This window comes from Sorex fumeus, unplaced genomic scaffold (genome assembly GCF_029834395.1).
Source record: "Sorex fumeus unplaced genomic scaffold, SorFum_2.1 ptg000265l, whole genome shotgun sequence".
NCBI lineage: Eukaryota > Metazoa > Chordata > Mammalia > Eulipotyphla > Soricidae > Sorex > Sorex fumeus.
In genome coordinates this window covers 1,255,169-1,275,891 of record NW_026606322.1, presented here as the reverse complement: position 1 = coordinate 1,275,891, position 20,723 = coordinate 1,255,169, and the positions used below count along the sequence as shown (strand labels likewise).

General features: G+C 39.1%; 1 protein-coding gene across 1 annotated transcript in view; it reads right to left on the bottom strand.

Annotated features, from left to right (window-relative positions):
- Positions 1 to 8,305: 8,305 nt before the first annotated feature.
- Positions 8,306 to 20,723, bottom strand: part of IQCB1 (IQ motif containing B1) — a 54,550-nt gene continuing 42,132 nt past the window's right edge. The window contains exons 11-14 of the mRNA XM_056109318.1: positions 20,201 to 20,349; positions 18,029 to 18,160; positions 10,635 to 10,791; positions 8,306 to 8,798 (exon numbers count right to left, since the gene is read on the bottom strand). Of these exons, the coding sequence (XP_055965293.1) occupies positions 8,569 to 8,798; positions 10,635 to 10,791; positions 18,029 to 18,160; positions 20,201 to 20,349 (668 nt within the window). The 3' untranslated portion in view covers positions 8,306 to 8,568. The remainder of the gene's footprint in view (positions 8,799 to 10,634; positions 10,792 to 18,028; positions 18,161 to 20,200; positions 20,350 to 20,723) is intronic.

Below are 20,723 nucleotides of genomic sequence, written 5' to 3'. Positions count from 1 at the left end.
TGAGGTACTTGGTTTTCTGAAGCACAATTGTTTATGGGATTGTTTTTTTAAAAAAATATCTCTTTCTTCCCTTTCATTATTTGTATATAGGAAAGCCATGGACTTTTGGGTATTGATATTGTAGCCTACCACTTTGCTATACAAACCTATTGTTCCTAGGAGTTTTTTGTACAGTGTTTAGGATTTTCTAAGTACTATATCATGTCATTGCAAATCATGATAACTTGAACTCTTCCTTTCCTCTCTGGATGCACTTTATATCTTTTTTTCCCTAACTGCTGTGACAAGTAATTTCAGTACTGTATTGTATAGAACAGGTGAGAGTGGGCAACCTTGTCTTGTGCTTGATCTTAGAGGGAAGATTTCCCTATTGAGGATAATGTTTGCTGTGGGCTTGTGAGAGATGGCTTTGATGATACTGAGGAAAGTTCCTTCAACTCCCATTTTGTTGAGATTTTTTTAAATCATGACACAGTGTTGGATCTTGTCAAATGCTATCTCTATGTCTATTGATATGATCATAGGGTTTTAATCTTTTCTTTTATTGATGTGGTATATTATGTTGATTGACTTACGAATGTTAAACCATCCTTGCAATCTGAGATGAATCCTACTTGGTCATAGTGTATGATCTTTTTGATAAGTATTTTGATGAGAATCTTTGCATCTGTGTTCATTAGGATATTGGCCAGAAATTCTCTTTTTTTGTGGTATCTCTGTTTGATTTTGGTATCAGGGTGGTATTTGTCTCATAGAAAGTGGGAGTGTTCCTGGGAATATATCCCAGAGAGGCAAAAATGTATAGTCGAAGTGACATCTGCACTTGTTTGTTCATTGCAGCACTCTTTACAATAGCCAGAAACTGGAAGAAACCTGAATGCCCAAGAACAGATGACTGGTTAAAGAAACTTTGGTACATCTACACAATGGAGTACTATGTAGCTGTTAGAAAAGATGAAGTCATGAAATTTACATACAAGTGGTACAACATGGAAAGTATCATGCTAAGCGAAATGAGTCAGAAAGAGAGGGAGAGACATAGAAAGATTGCATTCATCTGGGGGATATAAAGTAACAAAATATGAGATTAATACCCAAGAATAGCTGAGATCAGCACCAGGAGGATTACTCCATAGCTTAGTGGCCAGTCGGGCATTCTAGAGGAAAGGGCAGCTCAGATAGAGAAGGGAGCACCAAATAAAGGGTGTTTGGAGGATCCTCCCAGGAGGGGAGATGCATGTCGAAAGTAGACTATGGACTGAACATGTTTGCTACTCAATGCCTCTTTTGCAGACCACAACACCCAAAAGGAGAGAGAGAACACAGGGGATTGCCCTGCCACAGAGGCAGGGGGGGATGGGTGGGTGGGGGTGGGGGGGATATTATTCATGGTGGTGGAAAATGGGCACTGGTGGAGGGATGGGTATCTGATCATTGTATAATCAAACCCAAGCACAAGAAATTGTAAATCTACAACTGTACCTCATGGTGTTTCACTAATAAAAAAAAATTAAAAAAAAAAGGGACAATTCCAAAATTTTCAGTATAATTTGGAATTTTTCAGTAATGACTTTCATTGGAAATAATCTGAAAGATCCTCAGGGAGTGAATCATCAGGGAAAATAGTAGAATCCGTTGTACCAAATACTAAAATCCAATATAAGAAACATTGATTCTATAACTGCATGTCAAGTGGATTTTGCTTAGTCATTTAGTGAGTAGTCATTTCTATAACATTTCACTTTCATAGCATGTATAGTCCCGTTCTGATAATATCATTCTCAATAAGACGAAGTTGTAAAGATGGAAAACTGTGGCGTGGTGATCACTTGCCATGAAAACCATCTTGCTCCAAATATGAGTTTTAAATGTTGATGAAGTTCAGTTTATTCATTTTTAAGCGATTAATTTTGTGTTTTCTATCATAGCTAAGAATTTTACTTTTGCACCTTTGTCAAAACCAATTTTGTATTTCTCTTTATGTGTCTGGGATTGGTGGAAATTTCTTATGAATTGCTAAGTCTGGAAATTAGATTCTTTCTCCTGCTAAAAAAAAAAAAGAAAGAAAGTGGGAGTGTTTCTGTTCCTTCAATATCCTGGAAAAGTTTGAAAAGAATTGGCAGTAGATCTTCTTTAAAGGATTGAAAGAATTCACTAGTGCATCCATCTGTATCTCAGCTTTTGTTTTTGGGGAGACTTTTGGTTACCATTTAATTGTAGTGGATAACGTTAGGTCTGTTCAGGTATTCTAAATCTTCTTGGTTCAGTCTTGAGAGGTTATAGGAACCCAGGAATTTATCCCTTTCTCTAAGGCTCTCTTGTTTCATAGCATAAAGATTTTCAAAGTAATCTCTGATGATTCTTTCTATTACTGTGTTTTCTGTTGCGTTGTCTCCACTTTCATTTCTAATGCAGTTTATTAGGGTCCTCTCTGTTTCTTTGTCCTTTTTTTAAATGTAGGAATACTGCTACTCTTTGTGACTCTTGGTAGTGGTTTATTAATCTTGTTTATTTCCTAAAAAAACAGATCGTGGTTTCATTAATCTTTTAGATTGTTGAATTTGACTCATTAATTTTTGCTCTAAATTTTTATTATTCCATTCCTCCTGCCTGGTTTGCGGTACTCTTTGTTGGTCATTTTTCAAGATCTTAAGCTGTGAAGTTATTATTTATGTGGGTCCTCCTTCCTTCCGGATGAATACTTGCAGAGCTATAGAGTTTCCTCTTAACACTGTTTTTGCTGTGTCCCACAAATTCTGGTAGCTCGTGTCTATATTTTCGTTTGTTTCCAGGAATCTTTTGATTTTCTCTCTAAGCCACTGGTTGTTCAATATTGAGCTGTTTTATTTCCAGATGTTTGATTTGATTCTCTGTTTCTGGGCCTGATTAACTTATATTTTCAGTGCATCCTGGTCTGAAAAGATAGTTAAACTTCTCTTGATTTTATGAAGGTGTATTTTGTGACCTAGCATATGGTTTACCGTGGAGAATGTTCCATATGCACTGGAGAAGATTGTGTATTCAGCTTTGGGGAAATGAAAAGCTAATATAACTACTAACTCCCTGCCTTCCATTTCAATTCTCAAATTAAGTATTTCCTTCCTAAGATTTAGTCTAGTTGATCTATCAAGAGATGATAAAATGGTGTTGAAATATCCAACTACTATTGTGTTACTATCATGCCTTTCTCCAAGTCTATCAGCAGTTGTTTTAAGTATTTTGCTGGTCCCTCATTAAGAATATATATGTTTAGGAGTGTGAGTTCTTCATGATGTACAGATCCCTTGATCAATAAGAAATGACCTCTACTGTTTCTTATAACCTTCCTTAGCCTGAAGTCTATGTCTTCTGATACTTGTATCACCACTCTGGTCATTTTTCAGGGGGTTATTTGCTGAAAGAATTGTTTTTCGGCATTTCACTTTGAGACTGTGTTTACTCTAACCGTTCAAATGTGTACCTTGCAGGAAGTAGAGTGTTGGGTTCAATTTTCTAATCCATGCTGCCATTCTGTGGGCCTTAATTGGTGCATTTAGCTCACTGACATTAATAGATATTATTGTCATGGGGTTTTGTGTCATCTCTCTGCAAGAGTTTGATGTGTTTGTGGAACTGGTCTTATCTTAAGGTAACCTGTTTTTCTTTTAACAATTGTTTTGAGTCTATGAAAATATGAGTTGTTGTATATCTGTGACAGTGTGTTTTATTTCTTCAAATCTAAAGGAGAGTTCAGCTGGGTAAAGTATTTTTGGTGAGGCATTAATTACATTGATTTTTTTTTTTACCATGCTCTGCCATTGACTTTGGGTTTCATCTCATAATTCTGCTGTAAATCTTAAGAAAGCTCCTTCATAATCAATTTCCTTCTTTGATCTTGTTGCCTTCAGTATTCTCTATCCATGGTTTTCATCATTCTTATTAGGATCTGCCTTGGGGTTTTTAAATTTGAATTAATTTTAACTGATACCCTTCAGGCTTCCTGGATTTGGGTGCATGCACTCGTCAGCTCTGAGAATTTCTCAGTGATAATGGCTTTGACAGTTACTTTTTCATCAGGGTTTCCTGCCTGACCCCTGGAACCCCAGTGATTCTTATATTGTTCTTGTTGAATTCATCCAAGTGTTCTCCTGTCATCTGTTGATTTATTTTGAGACTCTTTTCCATCTTCTGCTATTGTCTGTAGATTTTCTGCACCTCATCTTGTATTCTGTTCTCAGCAGCTGCTACTCCGCTGCTGAGACCTTCCAATGAGTTTTTCATTTCATCCACCAGATTTTTCAGAGCTGTCATTTTCACTTGTATTTTGTTTGTATTTTCGTCATTTTTGCTTTCATATTCTCTTGCATTTTATTGTGGTGCATTCCATTGCTTATTTGAGCTCCTTATGCATCCTTAACAGCTCCATTCTAAATTCCTTATCAGAGAGGTATATAGTTCATTAATATTGCTTGGGCCATTTGGGCTAGCATCTTCATTCACTAAGCCTGATGAATTTCTGCATTATTGTGCCATTGTGACCTTTGTAGTTTGGAGTTGTTTCTTGTGTATTGTTGTGTGTTTAGGAACTTAGTAAATAAACCTACACTGTTTACAGTGTATTATGGAGAGGTTGAAAAAATGTGTGGCCGTGGAGCAAAGTGGAGCTGCCTTTGTGGGTGAGTAGCAAAATGGCACCCTGACCTGGGTAGAACAAATGGCGTTTCTGAGTTTGCTACACAGTCCCTAATGTGACGCATTGCTTAGCCTGCCTGGCCTTTCTTCTCAGGGACCTTAGCTGGGCTGGGCAGTGCCAAGCGGTTGGGACAGCACTCCCCTCTTTGGGCGTGGGGTTCCCTTCTACCTGGATAGCAAAAATGGCATTGAGTTTGCTCCAGAGTCTTTTATGTGACCTGTTGCCTCACCAGCCTGACTCAAAGAAATCTTGAAAGAGATCATCTAGCTGCAAAATTTTCTCAGTTTCTGGCAGAACAGTTCCTGACCAAAGTCCAGACAATCACTATGACACCTCAAAGCTGCTGTCCAGCTAAAATTTTAACTTCAGTCAAACTGCCCAGTTATAATTCTGGATTTTCTAGAGTGTGTAGTCTCAAATGTGGTACGGTGACACTCCAATATCTTCAGCACTGGCGTCACAGTAAGAGCTGGATGGGATGTAATGTAGAAATCAAGCAATCTCTACTAACAAAAGCAATAATACAAAACATTAACTCACAACAACAGCTTAGTAAACCCTTAGATAAGCATTTACTGTCCGCATGGTGAGATACAAAAATTTTCACAAATTTTCCTTCATGGAAACTTTTTTTGATCATTGTTTGTCATTTAGGGATAACAAGCAGTATTAAATAAATGATTGTCAACCTGCTATGAGGTCAGGTTTTAGGTGGAAGACAATGGTGGAAGGAGGCTGACAGTGGTAGTGGGAGTGGTGTTGGAGTATTGAATGCCAGTAGCAATTCATCATGAACAACTTTGTAAACCACGGTGCTTAAATGAAGTTGGGGGAAAAACCATTTCCACAGATCTTTTCCATAGGTTTTATCTGTATGAAATTCCTCATTGTTTTCTGTATATTGTCAATTTTTATATTATCTTTTGTGTATGTGGTCGGGGGTAGGGGCAGGAAGAGGCTCCTAAGAAGTATTAAGAAAGACCGGGGACCTCTCCTGGTGATTTTTGGCCTATAGGGTGAGCAGTTCAATGTGAAGTCTTGAGTATGTGGTGCTGTTTGAAACCCGTGGTGCTAGGGATGACCCTGGAGCTACTCAGTGGCCTACAGGACCATCCCTATTGGGGCTTGGGGGCACCATGTGATGTGAGGGATGGAACCAGAGTTAACCTTTACTCTGGAACTCTCTGTCCCCTTTCCATCATCTTGTTTGGGGTCATATCTGGAGGTGCTCTGGGCTTAGTACTGGCTCTGCTTTCAGGGATCAGTTCTGACAGGGGTCAGGGACCATATGAGGTGCTAGGGATCAGGTCTGGTCGGCCAGGGCAAGGTAAGCACCCTGCCCTACTATTGTGACCCATTTTACATTATTTTTCAGCATATCAGACAATTAAAGTCTTTTCATGTGTGGCTTCTCATATTGGGATTACCTCTAAACCTAGTTTTATCTTTTTGAAATGTATTTTTCCTAACATTTTTGGATGTCTCAATTTTTTTCACTTTTTCCTACACATTTATAAGAATTGCTGTAGTCCTTGTTTATGGACCACACCTGACTTTGCTCAGGAATCATTCCTGGCAGAGCTCAGGGAAACATATTGTGATGCCTAGTGCAATGCAAGTGCCTTACACACTGTACTATATCTCTGACCTAAGACTATAGTAGTCTTAACACTAAAACTTAAGACTTATTTCCAGCTGCGGATACTCATGTTTTCATATATCATTTAGTTGGGGAGTTGTATAATAATGCTCGCTCTTGTCTTAAATAAAAACTGAGTTTTAATTTTTTTAATTTTAATTTTTTTAAATTGAATCACTGTGAAATAGCTCATTACAAAGCTGTTCATAACTGGGTTTATGTTATACAGTAGAAACTGAGTTTTTTAAAGCTTTTGGTTTTCTTGTGTGATGAATTAACTTTTTTTGAGGGGAGTATCTGGACTACTCTTGAGTCATGGAGATGATTCAAGAAAGGAACTGAGCCATGGCTGAAGGATCAACTATGTGATGAGAAATTTTTGGTCATGTAATATCAGTCTGATCAATTGATCAAAGTTGATAGGAGGTGGGGCAGACATAGAATGGGGCTGGAGCCTGATTTCAACATTTATTTGGTTTTTGAGTCACACCTAGTGCTGCTCATGTGTTACTCCTGGGTCTGGACTCTGGAATCACTCCTGGTGGGCTCAGACTATCATATAGGATGTTGGGGATTGAACCTGAATTGGCTGCATGCAAAGCAAGTGCTTTTCCTGTTGTACTATCACTTCAGTGTTACGCCTCCCGCCCCCCGCCTGCCCCTCTCCGTATGATTTCAATAATTTTGCCAGTGATTTAAAAAGCTTATGTAATGAATTCAATAAAAATACTTATCAAGACCTTTCTGAGTATCTTGGAGTGATATCAGGGTGATATATATGCAAGGAGACAAAGCATGATAGTTTCATGGTTGGTGGATCCTTTAAAATCTTGCTAAATGTTATTAGGCTCGACTTCAATTATTAGGCCGTATCTTTTAAAACAAAATGAGTGAAAAAGTAGTGTTTTCCTAAGTTCTGTGGGTTGTTGTAGTGAATGATCAAATCTATGATACTATGGCAATCTTCAAGTCTTTAGTTGGTCATGAGGGTGGGTGCCTCTCAGATATCTGAAATTATAGGTGGCATCTAACATGAGGACAGTTTTGGCAGGGCTAGAATCCAGGATCTCACATATGCAAGGCAAGGGTCCTACAAGTGAGTCAAACCCTACTCCCATGAGACCAGTTCTTTTGAAGACTGCAACTTGTGGAGTTACCATTAATTCCAGTGGATAGATGAAATAGTTCATTTCATAGATACTGACTTTCATCTCAGTTTGCTTCATTTTCTTGATAATTCACTGATTGGTTAGCTCAAGAAAAATGTGGCTGACCCAGATTAGATATCCATCTGGTCCCTTGCCAGAGGTGATCCCTGAGCAGAGTCAGGAGTAAGCCTTGAACATTGGTGGATGTGGTCTCTCCTACTCCCCCCAACAGAAAACATAAAATACAAATATCAATAGGAAAACCAGACATTACTAGCTTGGATCCAAAACAAGACAGATTGTGCTTGTCTTGCACAAGGCTGACCTTCTTTCAACTCCTGGCATCCATCATGGTCCACTAAGCTCTAAGTCCCCTAAGTCAGGAGTGATCAGTGAGCACAGAGCCAGAGTAAGCTAGGTATGATTCAAACCTCTCCTCCATCAAAATATTTTAAAACACAAAACAAAACAGAATTATATAGGTAGCAAAGAGAATTCTATGAGATTTTTTAACTGTGAGATTCCTAGAAAAGGGAAACAGAGGACTACATAATTCTTGTAGTTTGATAAAACAATGTGATTTTATATTTGAAGGATTTTTTCTTGCTTTGCATCCTAGGACGAGTTTTTTAAAACGCAGAAATGAGATAGAAAATGAGTTTAATGTTTTGCAGAAATCAGTGTGTGTTCTTTAACTGATCATTTTTCTCTTACATTAATAAAAGCCAAGAACACGTTCTTAATAAGAAGTAAGAAATCAAAATAATAAATGTGAAATGTTGAAGCAATCCTGACAAGAGTTTTCAGAATAATTCTTAAAAATATTTATTTAGAAAACACTTAGTTTTGGAAAACAACAAAAGAAGTACCACATTTCAAATTAGCAACAGAATACCATGCTGAGATTAATTTCATACCAAAAGTCACAGAGGCCAGGAATATAAAGCAGATTAAAGAGAAGGACAATTGAGATAGAGGTAGAAAATAACTCTGCTTACTGCCAGTAAGTCAGTCTTATTTGCGAAGAAAAAGCTACAAAACTAAAAGTTAGGACAGCAGCGCTAGTCTAGTAGTTTGTTAGAGGTAGAATGCATTTCTTGGGGAACTGCCTAAGGGGGTTTGGTTCCACCAATGAATAACGATCCTAATTCTAGACTAAGTTCATCTTTTGGGACGCTGATGTCATCTCCTGCTTCTTCTCCAAGTTTCTTCCACCAAGGTGCTTGTATATGCTTCAAGGCAGTGAGATGGGCTTGCTTTGCTTTGGCCGCCACAGGCCTGGATCGACTCAGGAAAAGTTCAGGCTCTTTCCCTTTGGCCTCTTTCAGACTAGGTGCCTCTGCAGTAAACAGAGAACAAACAGGTGAGTGAAAGAGTTTTGTACCAAAGAAACTTAAACACTAAGAGTTGGACCTCTGCAATAGCAGGTAAGACATGGTTCTGGGAGAGAAAGCTTGGTTTCCCCCTTGCCCACTGCTACTTTGTGGCATCATTTTAGTTAACTTAAGTCTACAATTTATACATTCCTGGACTCTCTATGAGACTGGGTCGGTAGTTTACAATTTTTCAAGACCACAAATCCTGCCCCAGCTCTTGGACTCACAAAAGATCAATAGGTAATAGGTAATACCCAGGGTTATAGTCCAGTAAATAACCTGAAAGACTCTATGTACATACAAGGTATTAGTCTTATCTTAATAACACAGATGGACCCCAAATTAACAAGACATCTTTAGGAAACAAATGGGAATATTCTCTTACTTTGGAACTAACATGAAGACCCCAGTTTCCCTATAAAAATTCCTACAAAATGAGCCACACTTAACTTATTTCTAAACTAAGTTCCTCCCCTGTTAGGAAATTTCTTTCACTGTGACTTACTTTCCAGTAAACTTTTCTATTTTCTGTGAGTTTTAGCATGTTTATTATTTAATATTTTCATTCTTGAAAATATTGAAGAACCTGGGAACCTGCCATCTCCACTCATATCAGTTCCAACTTCAAATCTATGGCTGTGATGACATGTGATTATTCAAAAGCAAGCTACCGAGAGTATGTTGCCCACACAGCAGAGCCTAGCAAGCTACCCGTGATGTATTCGATATGCCAAACACAGTAACAACAAAGTCTCCAATGGAGACGTTACTGGGCCCGCTCGAGCAAATCGATGAACAACGGGTGGACAGTGACAGTGACAGATTAACTATAAGCTAGTGGCAACTCTTCCCAATCCCTGCTTTAAAAACTTATTAATTTTGAAATATTTGTTAAACATCAGGAATTTATAGTCATCTATCCATTAAAAAATATAAAATTCATAAATAATGGTATTAAAAAACTGCTCCACATATGCTGAAAATATTTCAAAGGTAGAGTTAAACACTGACTTCATGGATAGTTTCTCATTAAATGAGGAACAGATAAATTAGTTTTTGTGAAAGCACCTTATTAAAAATTATGATATATGACAATATGCTTTTGAAAATTCATAATAGAATCGGCTAAAAGGGTCCAGCAACTTTATTATTTATTTTTGGCTTTCTGGATTTTTGGGTCATACTCAGTGGTGCTCAGGGGCTATGCCTGGCTCTGCACTCAAACAATTATTTCTGGCAGTGCTTGAGGGGACCATATAGGATTCTGAGGATCAAACCTGGGTCGGCCACATGCAAGGCAAATGCCTACCCACTGTACCATCGCTCTGGTCCCCAGGTTCAGCAGCTTTAACATGAATAATTTTGAGTTGTAGGGCCAGAGCAGAGTACAGTGTGTAGGGTCTTTGCCTTGCATGCAACAGGCCTGGGTTTGATTCCCAGTATGCCTTATGGTCGCCAGAGCTCTGCCACGAGTAATTTCTGAGTGCAGAGCAGGAGTAACTGCTGCTGATCATCGCTGGGTGTGACCCAAAAAGCAAACAGACAATATTGAGTTGATAGATGTTAATCATACCAAGGCTGGGGAAAGCAATCAAGGAGGAGGTTACAGGATCTGCATCACTTTAAAATACTGTGTACTGGTATGATCTAGATGTATTCTCTGGTCAGGAGACAAACTAATAGATCATCAAATATTATTACCCTTCTTAATATTTTGGATGTCACAAAACTTTACAAAGTTTTAGGAAATAAAAACGAAATGTTTATTAGTTTTAGAAAATAAATAAATGTTTACATACTCATTAACTGTTCAATGTTGGTGCTGATCTGAACCATTAGAGCCTTTCTGTGAAGCTGGGCTCTTTCTTCTAGGGCTCTGCCCATAAAGTAGTGTTGCAGGCGTTCTTGAGCTTGGGAATGGAGCTCTCTGCTGGTCATATCTGACATCTGAGAGCCCTGAGATGAAAGAATAGAAAATAGTAACTACAGAAACATTCTCAAATTATGTTTCACCCAACTATTCAGAAAAGGTTCTAGAACCTCTACATGCCATGCCTTACTTTAAACTTTTCCCACTTTTGTCCTGGAAATGTGGCATGGGTCATCTCTGATAGAAAGCCTTTGACTCATTACGTACTTGATTCTGAATAATAACTGATCACCATGGGTTCCAAAAGTTTCTACTGTTACCAAAGCTTTTGAAACCTCCATATTCAATTGTGGTGACCAGAATTTAAAAAATCTAGGATCTGAGGGGCGTTGGGGGTTTGGCAGATTGTACAGTGGGTTAAAGTATACTATCTCTCTTGCCATGCACATGGTTGACTAAGGTTCTCTTGGGAATCAATGATCTACGTGTTGTAGAGGAGGAAATTTCTTTTTTGGGGGTATTATTTGGTTGGTTTTCAACATTTCACCCTTGTGACCTGGCCACTGAAAATCCCTGATTCAGGTTAAATACTATTTTTGTTTTGTTTTTGGGTCATGCCCTGAGGTGCTCACGGCTTAATCCTGGCTCTATGTTTAGGGATCTGGTAAAGTCTGGGGACCACAGGGTGCTGCGGATTGAATGAATACAGGTCAGCTAAGTACAAGGCAAGTGTACTATTTCTCCAGTTCCTAAATATAAATTTTTAAAATATAAAACTTTGAATTAAAAGTGACATAAAATAATCTATAAACATTAAAAGTTTGCAATTTTCAGAACTTTGACATGCATAGATAGATATCCAACTGTAAAAACCATCCCTGTAATCAAGACAAAGAATAATTACACCAAAAATTTCCTTGTCATTTCGTAACTCCCTTACCAATTTCTCCAACCTCAAATCCCTAAGCAACTACTGACTTGCTTTCTGTTACTGCAGATTAGTTTTGTGATGAGGCAGTACATATTCTTCATATGGCTTCTTTTGTATAGAACAATTACTATGAGATTCGTCTATGGTGCAGTATCAACAATTCACTCCTTTGTAATGCTGACTAGTACATGGTATATCCACTTATTATTATTCAGCTGCTGGTACATATGTAGGCTTTTTTTTTCCTGAGAATTTATATACACTTGTTTATATGGACATACTTTCTTTTTCTGTCATAGGTAAGAACAAACTAGCTCATTCATGAGAAATGCACAATTAGGTTTTAAGAAACCACCAAACTGTTTTCAAAGTGGTTATAATATCTGACATTCCATTAACAGAGTATGGGAGAGTTACAGTTCCGCTACTTGCTTAAGAATCTTTGGTATGGTCAATCTTTCAATTTTAGTCATTCTAAACAGGTGTGATTTGTGTTTTTAATTTCCATTTCCTTTTTTCAACTGATTATGTGCCTTTGCAAGCGTTTATTTGCCATCTCTATCTTCTTTTGTGAAATTTCCATTTAAATATTTTGTTCAGGGCTGGAGAGAAGGGCAGCTGCTTTGCATGTGGCCAACTGAGGTTTGATCTCCTGGCACTCATATGGTTCCCAGGGTCCCACCAGAATGATCCTTGTGTACAGTTGGGTGTGTCCCCAAATCCCATACAAATACACATATAGTAAAAAGAAATGCTTTGGGGGCTGGTGATATAGCATAGTGTGTATGGTGCCTGTGACTAGTATAGGTTCAATCCTCCATACCACATAAGGTTCCAGAACCCTGGCAGGAGTAATCCTAAATGCAAAGCCAGAAGTTAGCCCTGAGCAACACTCAGTACCAAAACAAAAAACCCAAACAAACAAAAAATCCCAAACAAAAATTCTAATATTTTGCACAAACAAAGAAGTTTTAAATGTTGATGAAATTTAAAGTATTAATTTGGCTTTGTTGTGGGGCCACAGCTGGCAGTGCTCTGGGCTTACTCCTGCTCTGCATTCAGGAATCACTTCTAGTGGGGGTCATGTGATCACATGTGTGCTGGGGATTGGAATGGGGCTGCCCATTTACAAGGCAAGTGTTATCCAGCCCTTACTGATTTTTCTTTTGTGGATCATATTTTTGGATGTCTATTCAAGAAATTTGCCAAATTTTTCTTAGATGTTTTATAGTTATAACTGTAACTGCACTGCACTTATTTCTATGATTCAAGTTACATTTTATACATAATGTCAAATACAGATAGTATTCAAAAGTTTGTCATCACACTTAGTTTTTCATAAAGTTATTCATTTGGTTCAGTTTCTTTTACACATTATTTGCTCGATTGTCAGTTGTCCATAGTATGGATTTAGTTTTGAATTCAATACTTTCATTCTTTTAAAAAGGTCTTTTAAATACATCACTGCCATTTCTTTGAGAACTGCACTTTATAGTACTATGAAATTAGGTACTGAGTTCACATCCTGTTAGCCTTCAATTTCTTTTGCTGTCATATTAGCTATCTGAGATCTCTCACATTTCCACATCAATTATTGAATCAGCTTATTGATTTCTACCAAAAACATTTTATGGAAATGTGATTGTTTGGAATGACATCCCTGTCTTTTTCCTAATTTCAGAAACTTTGTCTTTTGCCATTAAGTATGGTGTCAGCTATCTTTTATCAAATAGAGGAAATTTTTTATTTCTAGTTTGCTGGTGTTTTGGGTGGTGGGGCATTGGGACTAGATGTACTTTGCGAAATTTTTTTCCTTACTACTTTGCTTTCCTGAGACAGATTGGTGATATACTAATCCTTTAATATATTAATTGAGCTGAATTAAAATTTTTTCTTTAAATTTTTCCACATTAAGTTCATGAGGAATTTTTCCCTGATTCTTTGCTTGAAATATTTCTGGCTTTGGTGTCAGAGAAATGCTGGTCTTATTAAATGAGCTGAAAAGTATTTCCTTCTCTTCAATTTTAGGGACTTCTTTTCTTCTTTAATCCCCAAGTTCAGAGCAATTTAGACCTCAAGTTTTACCTATGGGGATTATAAATTAAAAAAATTTTTTTTGAGTCATATCTAGTTGTGTTCAGGGCTTACTCCTAGTTCAGCTGTCAGGGATTACTCCTGGTGGGGCTTGGAGGATCACATGCAGTGCTGAAAACTGGACTAGGGCCAGCTGGATGCAAGACAAATATGCTACCTGCTGTACCATCTCTCTGGCATTCCCTATGAGGATTTGTAACTATAATTTCAGCTGTCTTTTAAAATAGTTTTTTTGTTTTTTGGCCATATCCAGTGGTGGCCAGGGCTTACTTCTGGTTCTGTGCTCAAGAATCACTCCTGGTGGACTTTGGGGGACCATATGGGGTATCAGGAATCAAACCCAGGTCTACCACCTATGGAACCCAGTGGAACGCAAGAGCCTTATCCACACCCATCTAGTGGGTCTCTGCAAGTCTCGTCACTGCGGGCCCGAAGATGACTGTCCAATGGCCTCTGGCAGAAGGTGGTCACCAGGCCACCAAGGGGGAGCAGGTGGAGGAACAGTACCCTTTCCCCCCTGGGGTGGTCTGGTGACTGTAACCTACTGATGGGTCTGGACGCATTTCTGCCAAAAGCTGCTGGGTTTCGAGATTTGTTTCTGAGTCTCTGGGGTCAAGGCCATTAAACAGCTTGATCAGGAGCCAGAGAGGCCATTCGTGGGCAGCGACTTCGGGTTTTGTTGGGATGCGGAGAAAAGGGCCGGCTCCACCCCCATCCCATGAGGCCCCACATATCTTGTCACTGTGGGCCCTAACCTGACTGTCCAGGACCTCTGGAGGATGGCAGCCATGTGGGAACAGGCTAAGGAACAGGCTAAAGCTCGAAACCTATTCCCACCTGGGGTGGCCCAGCGCCTGTAACCTACTGCAGGGACTGGACGCATTTTTGCCAAAAGCCGTTGGGTTTCGAGATTTGTTTCTGAGTCTCTGGGATCATAGCCGTTAAGCAGTTTGATCAGAAACCAGAGAGGCCATGCCTCCAATTATATAGCTGAGCTGAAGGTGGTTTGTGGGTGTGTCTCCCACTTACGTAACTTTACTTTCTTGGTGAACTTTGACCCAAGTTTTTGGGGTCTGGCCAAAGGCACAGCAGCAATTTTGGGGTATCTGGAAGTCTGAAGGCGCCATCAGGCTGCTGATGCATTCATTTCACAGGTACAGATTGACCTGCTGGTGGCACCATATTTCCTACAATGCTCTGTTTAAGTGTTTTAACAGATACATGTTCTGCTACCATGAATAATTATTCTGATTTCCATTTATAATTTTGTTTTTGCATTAATTTCTGTATTTCAGGAGTTCTGGAAGAATGAAAAGGTGAATGATATGATTACCTAAATATCACATCAAATTTTAAATATTAGCCACCTAGAATTTGCATGCTTTAAAATTCTGTATATTTGGGGGTATGGTGCCGCCAGCAGGTCAATATGTACCTGTGAGGTGAGAGCATCAGCAGCCTGATGGCGCCTTCAGACTTTCAGATACCCCAAAATTGCTGCTGTGCCTTTGGCCAGACCCCAACAAGTTGGGGCAAAGTTTACCAAGAAAGTAAATGGCCAAAAGTTAGGAATGTGGGAGACACACCCACAAACCACCTCAGGCTCAGCTATGTAATTAGAAGCAAGACCTCTCTGGTTTCTGATCGAACTGCTTAATGGCCATGATCCCAGAGACTCAGAGACAAATCTCAGAACTCGGCGGCTTTTGGGAGAAATGCATTGGGTCCCTGCAATGGGTTACTGGTGCCGGACCACCCCAGGGGGGAAAGGGTGTTATCCCTCCACCTGCTCTCTCCTTGGTGGCTCAGTGGCTGCCACCTTCCAGAGACCACTGAACAGTCAGATTTGGGACCACAGTGACGAGATACATGGGACCTCACGGGATGGGGGTGGAGCTGGCCCTTTCCTCCCCACCCCAATGAGACCTCCAAGTTGCCGCCCACAAACGGCCTTCTGGCTCCTGATCAAGCTGCTTAATGGCCATGGTCCCAGAGACTCTGAAACAAATCTTGGAAGCTAGCAGGTTTTGGCAGAAATGTGTCGGGTCCCTGAGTAGGTTACAGGTGCCGGGCCACCCCAGGGGGAAAAGGGTGCTGTTCCTTTTCCTGCTCCCCCTTGGCGGCTTGGTGGCTGCCATCCTCCAGAGGCCATTGGACAGTCAGGTTTGAGCCCACAGTGATGAGACACACAGAGCCTCATGGGATGGGGGTGGAGCCGGCCCTTTCCTCCCCACCCCAACAAGACCCTGAGTCGTCGCCCTGAACAGCCTCTCTGGCTCCTGATCAAGCTGTTTAATGACCATGATCCCAGAGACTCAGAAACAAATCTTGGAACCCAGCGGCTTTTGGCAGAAATGTATTCGGTCCCTGCAGTAGGTTATTGATGCCAGGCCACCCCAGGTGGAATAGGTTTCGTGCCTTGGCCTGTTCCCCCTGGCAGCTTGGTGGCTGCTATCCTCCAGAGGCCGTTGGATGATCAGGTTTGAGACCGTAGTGATTAGACACACAGGGCCACATGGGATGGGGGTGGAGCCAGCCCTTTCCTTCCAGCCCCAATGAGACCTCCGAGTCGCCACCCACGAACGGCCTCTCTGGCTCCTGATGAAGCTGCTTAACAGCTATGGTCCCAGAGACTCAGAAACAAATCTCGAAACCCAGTGGCTTTTGGCAGGAATGTGTGGATCCTGCAGTAGGTTACTGTTGCTGGGCCACCCCTGGTGGAAAAGGGAGCTGTCCCTCCGCCTGCTCCTCCTTGGCAGCCAGTGGCCGCCATCTTCCAGAGGCCACTGGATAGTCAGGTTTGGGCTTACAGAGATGAGACACACGAAGCCTCACGGGATGGGGGTGGAGCCAGCCCCATCATCTCCGCCCCAATGAGACCCTGAGTCGCTGCCCACAAATGGCCTCTCTGACTCCTGATCAAGCTGCTTAACAACCAAGATCCAAGAATTCAGGAACAAATCTTGGAACCCAAAAGGTTTTGGCAAAAATCCCTCCAGATTTAATTGTTAAAATTTTGGAATTCCCAAATTGCATGGCCACGACTGCATATTCATAACCAGCTGTTATTCATAACCAGCAACAGAAAACAAATTGTCTACTGTTTTTTTTTTTTTCAGCAGATCTGAGTGTTTGGGTAAAATCTCAAATAATGTGGGTCTGATGTCAAAATATTGAATGTAATCAAAGTAGAGAAAGAGTAATGTGGAAATCATCTGCCCCACAGGTAGGCGGGATGGGGGGTATACTGGGGTTTTTGGTGGTGGAAAATGGGCACTGGTGTGTTTCACTGTATGACCAAAACTTAAACCCGAAAGCTTTGTAACTCTTTTCATGGTGATTTAATTAATAAAATTATAAAAAAGGAAAAAAAAATTAAGGTGGAGTTCATGCCAAATTCAATCAGCCTAATAATCATTCACTGAATAAATAGCAATACTGCTACATTAAAAAAAATAAAATTCTGCATAGTTAAATGAGCTAGAGAAGAAAAGAGAGAATGACAAAATAAACCAAGACAAAAACAACTTAAGTAAGACAAATATGAAAAGTAAAAAATAATATGGTTGGTTGGTTCAAATGAGGAGAACAGTAATTCTGATGGGCTGAAACATAAAATACCGATTTTTCCCAGAATATTAGAGAACAGAGATATACAGGAGAAACATTAATGATGAGCAGATATACAGCTTATAAAACTGAGATGAGAGTCACTCTGAAAGGAGTGACTTTCTGCAAAGAAAAATTGTCTTAAAAGATTACTAAACTTTGAAAATAAAAGGTACAAGGTTAAGTACTTTACAAGGGAAATAAATGCAAAGAACAATGATCTACAACGTTGTGGTGATAAAAATTAAAAGATATCAACAGTTCTGTGTAAGTTCATTTCAATAATCAAGTTGTAAGGCGGAAAGTTAAGTGTTTTATATTATTAGCTCCTGAATTTCATTAACAACTTAGTGGATTTCAGTTTTCATATATATTATACATTTAAGTATAGATATATAATGATAATTATTGGCCGGAAGCTACATATACTATTTATGAAAGATTCAAAATAGTAAGTTTCATGTAGCATGTCTTGCTGATACACTATGGAAAAAAGTAATATAAAGCAAAGTCCTTTTCCTTATTACTTATACTCATGTAAATAATTAAAAGATGACTCCAAAGCCATTAACTTTACAGTAAAGCAAGTGTTTTACCTTATACCAGTATCACACACACATATACAAATGAGACACTGATTTGCTGGTGAATATTAAGCACTTGAATAATGACAAAAAACATCTACATACTGAATGCCTTTTGATATAGTCATCCACTTGTTGCTTCAATTCAACTCTTCGTGCATCGGTGAGTTCTGTTAGTCCTTGCCAAAGAGCAAACAGTTTCTTTTTCTGATGACACTTTGCTAGGAATTTAAGAGCCTGGGGGAAAAAAAGCAAACAGATGGTGTCTAATTTTTCTTCCCTAATTAATAGAATTGCTTTCTTCCAATAACATATAGTAGTGATTACACTGCAGTAATTCTTAAATGAGTGTACAAGAAGAGAGTAATACAACTGTGATGGAGAGAGAAGATAATAACTTTGAAAATATATTCTTCTCGAGTGCTTTAATGTCTTATAAGCATACAAACAGTACTCTTCATGTACTATTTGAAGAGCAACCAATAAAGAGGAAATAGACATTGGTTTTAAAGTCTCAATTCTTTATAAGCTATAGGATTCCATGGGAGTGACCTAATTTTTATAATGAAAGGTTTTATGTCTATGAAAAAGAGACACCAGCTGTACTTAGCCTATAGAATTATGAATACTGAAGAGATAGTATACAGGAAAAAAATAAGAAAATGTAAAATTATAATGGAACTGCTGACAAAAAAACACTGAATCTTCCTCCTTAAACTCTTAAGCACTTAACTCTAGATGAAACAAACCTTGGGATAACTCAAGAAAACAAGCAAGATTTTGACAGAAAATTTATCTTACCCAGTTTTCTCTCCACCCCTTTGCTCTCCTCCCTTATCTGTAGTTTTTATTTTGATCAATATTAATTTCAGGAAAGGACTTGAAAATTATGCTCCAGAGGCTAAATCCAGTCTGCTGCCCATTTCTGTATGGTCTAAGCTAAAATTGTTTTTCAGGGACAAAGAGGAAAGTGCAAGGGGTAAAGTGCTTTCCTTACATGCGACAGACCCCAGTTTCACCCGACACTGCCCACCCCATCAACACTAAGAATGACCCTTGAGCAAAGAGCCAGGAAGAGCTTCCTGTGTCCTCCCTCTCATAGTGTGGGCCTCCTTGTCTCATGCCCTGGTCTTTCACACAATTTTCAAGGGTAGATTCTTTGAAATATTCTATAGGAATATCCTTGGAATAAATCCAAGGAATATTCTTGAGAAATGCTGCTCTAGAAGATAAGAGCAACCATCACTTTCCATCTGAGCTTCTTAAGAGATGAGAAAGCAAGAGAAAAAATCCTGCAGCATTCTATAGTTTGAAAAAGCCGGGAATTATGGCAAGAAAGTAGATAAGTAAAGACGGTACTCTCCTCTCCTCTCCATCAAATTAAAGAACTTCTTTATAAGTATAAACACAGTGAAACTGTAACACTGGTCCCTAGCCTCAGAGGTCTCAAGCAAAGCCTAACTTTGAATGGCTCCAGGTGTTCCTGAGCAGTACCTGGGGGTTGCCACTATTATTATTATTATTACTATTATATTTTGGGGTCACACCTGATGGTACTCACTCCTGGCTCTATGCTCAGGGATCACTCCTAGAGATGCCTGGGGAACAATAATGGGTGTCAGGGATTGAATTTAGATTGACTTGTGTGCAAGGCAAGAGTCTGTCTACTCTCCCCAACCAGACTGCTCATTTAAGCTGAACTTGCACTGACCCTTGTAATTTACACAATACTACTCCATGAATTAGGTCTTTCAATTCACATAATATAGCAAAAAAGGAAGGACATACATTTGTTTATAATGCACATGTCAGAGTTGGTAACAATTAAGACTTCGTTTCTTATCCTTGAGGAATTCCTAGCCAAATAAAGAAGAAAGACTATTACTTTTTGATTTTTGGGTCACACTGGCTATATTCGGGGCTTACTCTTGGCTCTTTGTTTAGGTATCACTTCTGGTCATGCTCAGGGGACCATAGACAGTGCTGGGGATTGAACCTAGGTGAGCTGTGGGTATGGCAAATGCCGTACACACTGCACTATCTCTCTGATCCTAAACCAAAAAAAAAAAAAACCCACTGTAATATGATAAATGATACAAAGTGTCTATGGAATACCTAAATCAGTTTGGGGCAGTGGCTAGGAATTTCTTATTTTGGAGAAGAAACTAAGACAGAAAAACAAGGTGGATTAATCAGTAATCTACAGCAGGTAACTAGCAAAGTCATGTGTGAACTCATGTTTTGCCTTCTAGCTCTGTATTCTTTTTGTCACTCAACTGCTCTCTGAAGTGTGACAGCTGCTTTATACTCCATGAGAGATTGCTTCTGTTGATGAAAATTTTTCCTTTCTCTGTAGCCCCGCCAATGTTTCTGGATAATCAATGCTGATTTTTCTTCTATTTCCCGATTATGTTTTTCCACCTGACCTAAAAAGGTAATAGACACTATTAAAACATATTAAAACATATTTAATAAACATCTTCCTCAAGTTCTGGATTCAGGTCAATCTTTTAATTTTTTTTTTTCAATAACTATTTCCATTATTTCAACAATGATTCTTAGGTTTCAAAATAAAGCTCCAAAATCTTTCTCAGATAATGCAATTTAAAGTCTCATATAATTTTTTTTCTTTTTTGTAATAGAACAGTAAGGGCTAGATATCTGATAGCAAGGGAATTTAGAAAAAAGAATCAAAAACATGATTGATAAAAAATTTATGTGATCTGAAAAGAAACGATAGTTACAAACAGATGATTTGGAAGTTACTCGGAAGCACCAGAGTGAATGGATAAACGTGTTT